Source organism: Lithobates pipiens, unplaced genomic scaffold, assembly GCF_037356315.1.
Source record: "Lithobates pipiens isolate NorthernLeopardFrog02 unplaced genomic scaffold, aLitPip1_a1.2 Scaffold_18, whole genome shotgun sequence".
Classification (NCBI taxonomy): domain Eukaryota; kingdom Metazoa; phylum Chordata; class Amphibia; order Anura; family Ranidae; genus Lithobates; species Lithobates pipiens.
In genome coordinates, this window is record NW_027507758.1 from 480,326,688 (window position 1) to 480,339,144 (window position 12,457).

Consider the following 12,457-nt stretch of genomic DNA (forward strand, 5'->3'; position numbering starts at 1 on the left):
CTTAAAAAATGTTAGCTGGAATTCAGTTTTTGTTTGTCCTGTCTATAAATCTGTTAGCCTAAACAAGCAGGTTGATTCATATTTTTTCATTCAACCAGTGAGTTTAATGGGGAACAAAAATGATGTGATTCCCCCATCCACACACGCAATGTGAATGGGGGAATCCTCTGAGTCTTTGTATTGGGACAGCAGCGAGACTTCTCCGCCATCAGAATACACTGATCACTGCCAGTAATAAATACATTTACTTTACTCATTTCATTATACAAACATTTAACACATTAAGGATTCTCTTTGAAGAATGTAATGCATTTCCTGCTCAGTTGAGGTGGTTCACATTCCAAAGTCCTTGAATATACCATGGGGATAAGTGCTGGCCAGCAGACCCTATGATGGATGCAAAACATGAATTCCAAGAATATATTCATATATCAAGAAATATGAGAACAGAATGCACCTGTAAGTAAGCTGCAGCTGCCCATCTACACCAACCCAAGGTGCATCAAAGACTGGCCCTCACCCTAACACTGAGATTTAAAAAAAAAACTTTTTTTTTTAGTTGGATTCAGGATAGAGAAGGGTTACACATGGGGTGTTACATTTTTATTGTTGTCAAATATTAACCCCTCTATTTTGTAATGGTGACCATTGTCTTAAGTGCTATACATACGATCAGAAAATAGTACAATAAATACGGCTTTTGAAATAATCGTACAATAATCTGATCGTTAAATACGAAAAGGTTTTTCATATGATACCAGATTTGCAGAATTTTCATATCCGAAAATACAATACAAATACAAAACAATACATTACATCACTTCCGAATGTTTATATTATGGTACGAGAATGTTCATACTTTAGTAAACTCTTAATTTTCGATATGAGACTAGCAAGCAAAAAAAAGGGGCAATCATTTGTCTCATAAACTCAATGTGTGTACTAGGGCTTTAGAACAGGGGTCTCCAAACTTTCCAAACAAAAGGGACCGTTTACTCTCCTTCAGACTTTGAGGGGCCAGACTGTAGCCAGTGTCAGTAGAAAATGCCCCATCGTTGGCATCAGTAGGAGGAATAATGTCCCATTGTTGGCGTCAGTGGGAGAACTAGTGCCCCAATTTTAGCATCAGTGGGAGGAATAGTGTCACATTGTTGGCGTCAGTGGGAGGAATAGTGCCCCATTGTTTCAGTGAAAGGAATAGTACCAATAGTGCCTCAAGGGGCAGATAAAGGCAAGCAAAGGGCACATTTGGCCACTGGGGCACAGTTTAGAGATTATTTTCTTAGAGGAAGAAAGTGAGGGAAACATCCAACATTTCTGAGTTGTCCCTAGAACAAGAGTTATGAGGAAATCTTCCATGGTGAAACTTTGTTATGGGCACAGTCTAAGTGATTAATCTAAGAGATTTCATCTCTGAGACAAGAAGTTAATGGAAATTTCCCCAATGGGGCACAGATAGTAGAAAATACCCCCTTCCCTACCCTACCTAATCTAAACAAGGTCCATAACTCACATTCATACATATTCGGTCCAATTAACCTACCTATATATGTCTTTGGAGTCTGGGTGGAAACCAGAGTACCCAGAGGAAACTCATCAGGCACAGGGAGAACATACAAACTCCAGGCAGGTAGTGTTGTGGTTGGGATTCGAACCGAGGACCCTAGTGCTACCAGGGGATACATACACTTTAACCATCAGACCCCTTTAGGCAGACCGTTTTAAATGGATTTAACAGTAGTCTTGGTGACATGTAAAGTATGGGATTTTCTATGTAACCCAACCTTGACTGGTGCTTCTTCCGAACCTTATTCCAGACTGGTTTTGCTGTTGCTTGGGGCTGATGTATGGGTAGGCTGAATGTACCCAAGTTGACCGATCAACTTGGGTACAACTTGGGTACAACCAGCCTGCCAGGTTTTACATGCAAATTACTTCCCCCAGCAGGGAGAAGTCAGTGGCTCAGGAGGAAGTACTCTTGTCAACTAGGTCTGTGTTGAAGGCTGCAGGAAAGAAATTTGCTCCATCTATGCCTGGCCTTAAAGTCAGCATGTACCCCCACAAACACACACACACTCTTACAGGAAGTTGTGGATGGAAAATAAAAAGTCCCATCTGCCACCATAGCATAGTTTTAAATGGAGCAGAAATAGGCCATTGATACTTCCTTCAGCTCTGTAGTTAAAAGGTCTGTACTGAGGGGCTGGAGGAATAGTCTGCAGAAGCTGGAACATTGCACCCATGATCCACTGGCTGCAATTACAGTGCTTTGCTGGCTCAAATGCAAAAATATAATAAAATACATATGTTTACTTTTTGCAAAATATCTTTTTCAAAGCTGTAATTCTCCTTCAATTTGGGATCTTTTTACACTAAGGCTTCATGTACACAGGACGCTTTTTCAACCTCTCCTGAACGATTTAACTTGACAGATAGTAACTGGCATTTAAAACTCCAATTTTTTTCAAATAGCCAAAAATGAAAAAGGCCTGTAAACGAAAGAGTTACCACATTTATAAGCTGTTACAGGCATTTAGCGTTTCAAACGCCTCTCAAGATCAGTCCTGAACACATTTGTTTCTGTTACAAAAAAATGCTTCTAAACTCAACTGCCTAGAAAGGACGGTCAACGACTGTGTACATGTACTGATAAGATAACATAGGAGCTCAGGGGCAGCTGAAAAAAATAAAAAATAAACTGCACCTAAAATGTCCATTTACCAGCAGCAGTGTACATGAGGCCTTAAAAATACTCAAGTAGACCATGTTTTAGAGTCTATTAGGTGGTTTCATGGAAATATCATGCAATCAACATATTACTTTACTATAATGTGTAACTATTTCAAAAAACCTAAAAGGTATTGTAATACATACATACACACAGGTATAATATAATACATACCGGTACATTTACACACACAGGTATCAGGTGCTTTAGTCCCCCTACATAAGCCAGACAGGAAAAGAACAGGATGCTGTAAGGACTTTTTGGCTGGAATTACACCTTTCCATGCATTCTGCCTCTTTCATTACTAGGCCCTATAAAACATGTTCATGGATCAAAAAACACAAGACAGTGCACACCGATAATTTGCACAAATGGGGACCTACATAATTTAAACAATGGCTAACCCACTGAAATGTATTCAAATACATAGATTCCTTTTTTTTCCTCTTTTGTTATTCGGTCACCTATATAATACTTTGTCCCATGTAGCTAAACGCTTTATAGCCACTGGCTCTACATTCCTCTTCCTGCTGCTTGTCTCTTCAAATCCAACATAAGCTGCACATATAAATTCAGCCATCAAAGCTGTAGTTGGATTGGCACTTGCAGGAGGGGAGGGGCACAGGTCAGACTAAATAACTAGGGTTCAAAAAGCAAATGCTAAGAGACATACAGGTACGGTGGGTAAAATCACAAACATGTTATTCTTACCTGCTCTGTGCAATTCTGGGGTCCTCTGCCAGTTCTGTCCGCTCCTCCTTTTCACTGTCTGCCCCTATTGCAAACTCTTGGGCTCAGTGTGTCTGTGAAGACACAGCATGGAATGGCCCCGAACCTGATATTATTGACAGCAGCAGGAGCCAATAGCTTCTGCCTCTGAGCCAGTGAGGAGAGAGAGAGAGAGTGCAGTGATGCAATAGAATGAGATCAGGCTCAGGTATTTTTTTTTGTAGGATAATGCCTTATAGACCCCTTTCACACTGGGGTGCTTTTGCATGCGCTACAGTGCTAAAAAATAGCCCCTGCAAAGCACCCTGAAAGAGCCGCTCCTCATACTCCAGTGTGAAAGCCAGAGGGCTTTCACACTGGAGCGCTGTGCCCTGGCCTGCTAGCAGCATCTTTGGAGCGGTGTGTATTCCACTCCTCCACTGCTCCTGCCCATTGAAATGAATAGGGCAGCGCGGCTATATCTCCGGCAAAGCACCGCCGCAGCAGCGCTTTGTGGTGGTTTTAACCCTCTCTCAGCCGCTAGCAGGTGGGTAAAAAAATTGTCCCGCTAGAGGCCGAATACCACTGCTAAAGTGGCACCAAAAATAGCACAGTTTTACCGCCGGCGCCCACACCGCCCGTGTGAAAGGGGCCTTAAGGTTAAGAAGGAGAAGAAGAAAAAAAAAAACAGCCTCTCTCCTTTACAACCACTTTAAAGTGGTTGTAAACCCTTACAACCAACTTTGACCTACAGGTAAGCTTAGATTAAGGCTTACTTGTAGGTCCAAGAAATATCTCCTACACGGTTTAGGAGATATGTGCCGAAAGACAGGCACCGCTGTCTACGCTGCATGCGTCGTGCAGGCGCACTGACCGCGCAGCGGTCAACGGCGAAATGCCGCGAGTGGCGGCTCCTGTGCGCATGTGACGTCAATGCGGCTTCGCTGAATGACAGCGGCGGAGCGGCGAGACCCACTGAGAAGATGGATGCGCCGGACTACAGGGGACAGCGGTGACTTCGCTGGCTCCTGTGTCAGGCAAGTTACACATAATGGACTACTATGCGATGCATAGTAGTCCATTATGCTTTACCTTTGCAGGGAAAGAAAAAAAGAGGAAGTAAACTCATCAGGGTTTACTTCCTCTTTAAAGTGACACTAAACAAAACCCTTCTCCAAAGATAATTCATACACATCCATTACTTATTACCCCTATAATCCGTTTTTTCATTTGTTTCTTTCCATTTTTATCTGTGTCCTTGTAACATTCTCTGTAAACGCCCAAACACCCCTCCACCCCTCACTTTCCTTTGTGCACGGCTCTATGCATACCGCAAACAAATCCCATAAGTGTCAAACTCAGGAGCGAGTGGCTCCATTCATACATACAGTGGAACCATGGAGAACAACCGTAGTCACCCTCTAACAAGAATTTGGTCTAGTACAGAGAAAAAAAAAAAATGGAGGTGGCTGGGACCTCTAGAGACTGTACTGTACTGTACTACTGAGTTAAATGCAGGCTTCAAAAGAATAGAGGTAAAGGTGACCTAACTCTTTGGCGTGCCACATCCCTAGAATTTGAATACAAAAATGGGAATTCCCCTATTGTGGAACTTTTTAGGCACTTCAATCATATAACAAGAAGAATTCATAAAAACAGCCATTATTGATACATCGAGTAAAAGAAACAGAAAAACAAGTGTACATGGTATGAACAGCTAAAAATACACCAACTGAGATATAAGACGATGATACAGTCTGGTTTTCTCTATCCGACACGTTTCAGAGAATATGCATCTCCTTCATCAGGGTGTAAGAGCTATCATTGGCAACTAATCAAATGACATTATAGATGAACATTCCATGTTTCTTTTAAAAACACAGTCTCAAAGATTTCTGCTTTTCCACCCGTTTGACGTAGCATATATTGTCCTAAATGAAAAACACTGTAGTGGAAAGGAGCACCAAAGAGAGCTCTCCACTTAACATGTGGGAACCAGGTAGCAAGGAGACCTTGCAGACTCAAATCCTGCACCTAGAAACCAATTTTGAATCCAGGTGTCTCAGTATAAGTGTAGTAAGAAAAGGGCCTCAAATTGGTAGTGACATGGTTGTAAGTTAGCTTTAGACAGCAAGAGAGGAGTGTTGTATCCTCCAGTGGGGATGTGCAGAAAGACTCAAGACTACAAATTTGAGGACCTTTTCTTACTTCTCTCATATTGAGACACCTGGATTCAAAATTGGTTTCTAGGTGCAGGATCGAGTCTGCAAAGCCTCAGTGCCTAATAAGTCCCTCAATAGGTGCCCCATTTTTGTACTTGAAAAGAATATACTTTTTTTTTAAGCGAGAGTTTAGGGTCAGTTTAACCTCTTTCTGCTGTCTGTATACATATATACCGCATTTTGGCAGGTGGGCTTGCATTTAGGCCACATACGTGGCCTCTCAGTGTTAACTGAGAGGCCGCATATATGCAGCCTAAATGTAAACATTACTGTTCTGAGAGCACGTGCCTTGCACGCTCCCAGCACAGTGGCCTGATGCATTCTTGCACTTGGGAGCTTTTCGATCATGTGACTGCTGCGAAAGTCAATCACAGCGGTCACATGATCCAAATGCCCGCTTCACGGCATGTAGAAACTCTTAAAGGACCGGGAGGCGGTGGCAGGAAAGGGTTAATTTATCCTGACAATAGAAATTAGAAACCAATTTTGGAAAAGGACCGTTTTACAAGTAAATATTTTCAATTTACATTTGACTCGTTGCACCAGTTCTGCCAGTTTCTGTATCATGTATGTGAATCTGGGACTATTTTCTCCATTTGTCACAGATAAGACACTGTTCTTGTTAAAACTTAGCACTGTTCTTTGTCAATTCTCTGAGTCGTGACATACATTAACAAAATGTATGGTAAAATAAAACAAAAACACAAGCCTTTTAAAATGAAGTTGTATTCCTTTTGGGGGGGGTTGTATTTCGAACAAGTAAATGCTTGACTTGTATCAGAATTCTTCTCTAAACCATTATATACATAAAAAGTACATACTTAGTTTAGGTTTCACTGAAAACAAATGTGCAGGAACATTCAGTAGCTTGTGGGAACAGTTTTTATTTAACCACTGGTAAAAAATACCAGGCTACAATATAGCAGTTATAACTGCACATTATTCACACCATCATGGAGAGCAAGGGATACAAACTGTACATCTAAACATACATTCATAAAAGCATCACAAAATGATACCCAATTATGTGCTGTAACAAAACGTAAGACTTGGAAGCAAAGTGGTAAAAAGACAAAACTGTTAGTGCTATGCAATGAGAACACACAAAAAAAAATCACTTTGTATAATATATGCACAACGGCATATTTGGGAATAGGAGAATATCGAACGTAATAATGCATGTACAAGAACTCTCAACAAAGTCTCTATACTTTGTAATGTAAGTTCTCAACTTAAGCATAAAAATAAACCAAATAAGTTCAGTACACACAAATCATTGATAATACGGCCTGTACCGAGCCTGATCAGGATGATGTGGTCCAGGAATGGGTGCTTGGGTTGGAGGACCCTGCATTCGTGGAGGTGGTGGTGGTCCTCTAGGTGCAGGCCATATACTTGGACTCATGCCCCCAGGTTGTGTGAAAGGTGGGCTAAGAGTTCCTTGCTCTTCATTAAACTGTGGCAAAGTGTTAGGATTGTAATGATGTGGAGGAGGGGCATTTACAGGGGGACCACCATGCTGGGGTGGTGGAGGTCCTGGTGGTGGATGATTCATGTATGGTGGCATCTGAGCTATTATATGTCCAGGTGGAGGGGTAATTGGTGGAGGAGCATTCGTCATAGGTGGTGGGGGTCCTTGACTGTATACCATATGAGGTGTACCAGCAGCCTGAGGTGGGTGTTGCATTGGATGACTAATTGGAGGAGGTGGTGGAGGGGGAGGAGCATAATGTTGCTGTGGAGGCATAATATGGTGAGGGTGCGTTACCACAGGTTGACCAGGATACTCAGGATGGTGAAGAGCTGGACCAGGTCCCTGAGGAGCTTCTCTGGCCCCAGAATTGGAATCATCTTGAATAGGTACAGTTATTAAATTGCTGTGTTTTCTAGTATTAATTCGGAAAGCATCTTGACTAACTGGGCGAGGAGGAGGTGGCGCCATAGACATATCTGCCGGGGAAGCACGCATATCTTCATGCTGTTGATTAAAATGCTCATGAGGCACATGCTGAATTGGTGGTGGGGGCATCAGTATGTGCTGCTTAGGAGGCATATGACTCAAGTGGTGCTTATCAGGGGGCATTATAAAACGATCAGGCATTTCTGTAGGTGGTGGAGCCATTGGAGGATGGATTGGTTCAGGCTGTGGACGATTTGGTTTTGCAGCTCTCATATGTCGGTGGTTAATATGTGCCTGCAGGTCTCTCTGGGACAAATATGTCCTTTTGCATCCTTGCACAATGCTGCACATGAACAGAGTTCCACGGGCACACTGCTCGATTCGCTGGACTGGATCATTGCAACTGTAAAGAGGAACAAAAAATTATATAGCAAACTACTATAAAAGACATACACAGTGTTTTGCAGTGGTACCTAGACCTAATAAAATAAGGATTAACATGTATAGTATATGCTTTCTGTGTGCCTTGCATTTTTTTTACCCAGTACAAATTTAAGTTGTAGGAAACCTAAAGAAGAATTGAAGATGCTCCTGCTGGCCTCCTTTTACAACTACTAATAATGTGGCTGTGACTTAAAGCGGTTGTAAAGACTGAAGGTACTTTTACCTTCATACAGTCTATTCATGAAGATAAAAAACTTGTGTGCTGCTCCCCCCACACCCCCCCCTTTGATCCAGCAATGTGCACCAGAGACTCGGCTGCCCGGGGTTTCCCTCTCCTAATTGACTGAGACAGCAGTGGGCGCCATTGGCTTTCACTACTGTCAATCCCAGCCAGCGAGCCTATGAGGAAAGAGTGGGGACAGGGCTTGAGCCGCAGCTCTATGTGTTTTATGGATGCATAGAGCTGGTCTCAGAAACAAGCACGCACCAGTGCCCCATAGCAAGTGGCTTGCTATTGGGGGCACTGGTCCACAGGGAGGAGCCAGGAGCATCCAAGAAGAGGAGGATCGGGGCTGCTCTGTGCAATACCAGCAGGCAAGCATGAAAGGTTTGTTCGTTTTTGTTTTTTTTATACAAGCATTTAACTTCATTTTAAGTACTAAGTTAATGACGTGTGCATGCACGGTTCATTGTACACTTCCAGAATAGCACTACAGGCAGGTAGGACCATCTATGACAGAAGAGACATACACAGCCTCTATTCTACAATAAAAAAAAAAAAACTGCCACTTGGCACTTTAAGAATTGACTTTACTCCTGCTTTAAAAAAATTGAGCATATCTGGCACAAACATGTCTGAATGGGTCCTTTACTTTCCAGGCTTCCCTGGTACTGGCCTGTTAACTGCCAAAGAAACTTGTAGACCGTATATTGTCTAGGCATTACTAATCAGCTGACAGCATTTTGTAACGCAAGGTCCTGCAACTAAGAAACCTAAACAGAAGCATGCAGCTCCTCTCTCAGTACAAATTGGGAGCTAAGCTGGGCCTTCATATCACATTGACGGCTGCACTTGGAAATGATTTCGTGTTATTTAAAGACACACATGTATTGTACATATACATACATAATAGATATAGATATATATATATAGATATAGATAGAGATATATCTCTATCTCACACCAAGTGTGTGTCTGTTCACTGATGTAATAAATGTGTATGTTAAAGCTGAAGTGTATTGTACAAATAGAATACCTTACATTGTTTCCCCCTACCCTCACCATGTAACTTGATTTATTTTCAATAAAATAATTTTGTTTTCAATAATTACTTCTTTTGCAACTCAGTGACATCATCACTGTGTCTATATACTGCTCTTTGCTGTTTGGTGGGAGGGGCTAGCAGGCCCTTGTAAACGTCACAACACCCTGCCTTAGATCTTATTTCAAGAATCCAAGTGTTATATGAAAGAACACATTCCAGGCATCCCCTCAGACATGCATGCTCCTCCCTAATGGTCCATGGGTGCTGCAGACCAGCTGTGCAATTCTTCATGTTTGAACGACTCGATTTGCAATCAAGCAACTGATAAGCAAAACATTATATTTTATATATATATATATATATATATATATATATATATATATATATATATATATATATATATATATATATATATATATATATATATATACACACCTCTCAGCACGCCCCTGTCCTTTCCACAGTCCAGTGCTCCAGTGAGCACAGAGTAGTAACTGTCAAAGACTGCAAATCAGCAGACTTTGATCACTTAGTTCTAGGTGTAGAACCAGTAGTGGACAGATGTAGCATCAGATCTATGTTGCATCCACCTAGGGCAGGGGTCTCAAACTGGCGGCCCTCCAGCTGCTGCGAAACTACAAATCCCATCATGCCTCTGCCTGTGGGAGTCATGCTGGTAACTGTCAGCCTTGCAATGCCTCATGGGACTTGTAGTTTTGCAACAGCTGGAGGGCCACCAGTTTGAGACCCCTGACCTAGGGGAATATGTATGCATGTTTTTTTTTTATTTTATTCCTGCACTTCTCTTTTAATGTTAGGGACATGCAAGCACATATGCCTTCACTTTGTAAAAATAAGATGTTCATCCCAGAGTGACATGTAAAATAGGATCACTATCATATTCCATTTTCAGGGAAATCCTAATGTGAAATCTGCAAATATGAGCTGTGTGAGATACAGTGCCTTGAAAGTATTCATACCCCTTAAAATTTTCCACATATTGTCATGTTACAACCAAAAATGTCAATTTTATCTAATAGAACACAAAGAGGCACACAATTGTGAAGTAGAAGGAAAACGATAAATGGTTTTCAAAATGGTTTACAAATAAATGTGAAAAGTGTGTGTCACGCACTTGTATTCACCCCCCACCAAACCCCCCCCACCCTCTAGTCAATACATTGTAGAACCACCATTCGCTGAAGTTACAGCTGCAAGTCTTTTTGGGGATGTCTCTACCAGCTTTACACATCTAAAATTACATTTTTGCCCATTCTTTTCAAAATAGCTCAAGCTCTGTCAGATTGGATGGAGAGTGAATTTTCAAGTCTTGCCACAGATTCTCAATTGGATTTAGGTCTGGGCTTTGACAGGGACATTCTAGCACATGAATATGCTTTGATGTAAACTATTTTATTGTAACTCTGGCTGTATGTTTTGGGTTGTTGTCCTATTAGAAGGTGAACCTCCGACCCAGTCTCAAGTCTTTTGCAGACTAACAGGTTTTCTTCTAAAGCCCCATACACACTATCAGTTTTTCTGCTGAGTTTTTCCTTCAGGTTTACCAAAACCATGTAGTGCAAGGACCTGCCTGATTGCATACAAATTGAAACTCTTAAGGTTTGACCTTATATTATATGGTTTTGGTAAATCTGAAGGGAAAAACTCAGCAGAAAAACTGATAGTGTGTATGGGGCTTAAGATTGCCCTGTATTTGGCTCCATTCATCTTCCCATCACCTGACCAGCTTCCCTGTCCCTGCTGAAGAAAAGAATCCCCACAACATGATGCTACCACCACCAGGTTTTAATGGTGGGGATGGTGTGTTCTAAGTGATGTGCAGTGTTAATTTTCCACCACGTACAGCGCTTTGCTTTTAGGCCAATAAGTTCAATTCTGGTCTCATCTGACCAGAGCACCTTCTTCCACATGTTTGCTGTGTTCCTCACATGGCTTCTCGCAAACTGCAAACTGGACTTATTATGGCTTTCTTGCCACTCTTCCATAAAAGGTCACATTTGTGGAGTGCACAACTAATAGTTGTCCTGTAGACATATTCTCCCACCTGAGCTGTGGATCTCTGCAGCTTCTCCAGAGGTACCATGGGCTTCTTGGCTGCTTTTCTAATGCATAATAAATAATGCTCGCCTTGCCCAGCCTGTCAGTTTCGGTGGCAGCCATGTATTGGTAGGTTTGCACTTGTGGCATACTCTCCATTTTCAGATGATGGATTAAACAGTGCTCCGTGAGATTTTCAAAGTTTGGGATATTTTAATTTAAAACCTAACCCTGCTTTAAATTTCTCCACAACTTTATCCCTGACCTGTCTGATGTGTTCCTTGGTCTTGATGATGCTGTTTCTTCACCAAGGTTCTGTAACAAACTTGAGGGCTTCATAGAACAGCTGTAGTTATACCGAGATTAAATTACACCCAGGTGGACTCTATTTACTAATTACATACCTTCTGAAGAAAATTGGTTACACTAGATTTTAGTTAGGGGTATCAGAGTAAAGGGGGCTGAATACAAATGCACACCACACTTTTCAGATATTTGTAAAAAAAAAAAAAAAAGAGACTTATAACCCGTTAACATTTTCCTTCCAATTCGCAATTATGTGCCACTATGTGTTGGTCTATCACATTAAATGCCAACAAAATACATTTACGTTTTTGGCTGCAACATGACAAAATGCGGAAAACAACAAGAGGTATTAATACTTTTTCAAGGCACTGTATTTGACTGGAATGGATTTAACTTGACTTAGACAAGCATTAGTAAAGGTTTTAGCTGTCAAAACGTAAGAATGGTACCAATGCTAATCAGCGATTACTGCAAAAATCAAACTTCATGGTAAGCAATTATTAAATAGCAGGAGAAAGAAATTTTATAAAACAGTTCAGGATACCCCTCCTACTACTAAGCATGCCACGGTTTTGTGGTAAAGCAAAGTACCAAGAACAGTATCATCATCAATACAGATGGATAGGACAAGAAAGGGATTTTATGGGGAGTACAAAATCATATTTTCTTTCTTCTTCATTGACGGACATAGGAAGTATTACACTGTCAGGATGTCAAAAAGCAGTCTAACAGGCCAAAAAAAAAAAACTGGGGACTACCTGTAGCTCAAAAAGACACCTAAAAAGGTCCGTATGCCCAAAGCTGGCATCAGATGAGGCTTGAACAT

General features: G+C 41.5%; 1 protein-coding gene across 6 annotated transcripts in view; it reads right to left on the bottom strand.

The window, feature by feature from the left end:
• Positions 1-6,522: 6,522 nt before the first annotated feature.
• Positions 6,523-12,457, bottom strand: part of CBLL1 (Cbl proto-oncogene like 1) — a 31,050-nt gene continuing 25,115 nt past the window's right edge. For all 6 annotated transcript variants that reach the window (XM_077488393.1, XM_077488392.1, XM_077488395.1 and 3 more), the window contains one exon: positions 6,523-7,961. In XM_077488393.1, coding sequence (XP_077344519.1) covers positions 6,932-7,961 — 1,030 coding nt within the window. In that variant the 3' untranslated portion in view covers positions 6,523-6,931. The remainder of the gene's footprint in view (positions 7,962-12,457) is intronic.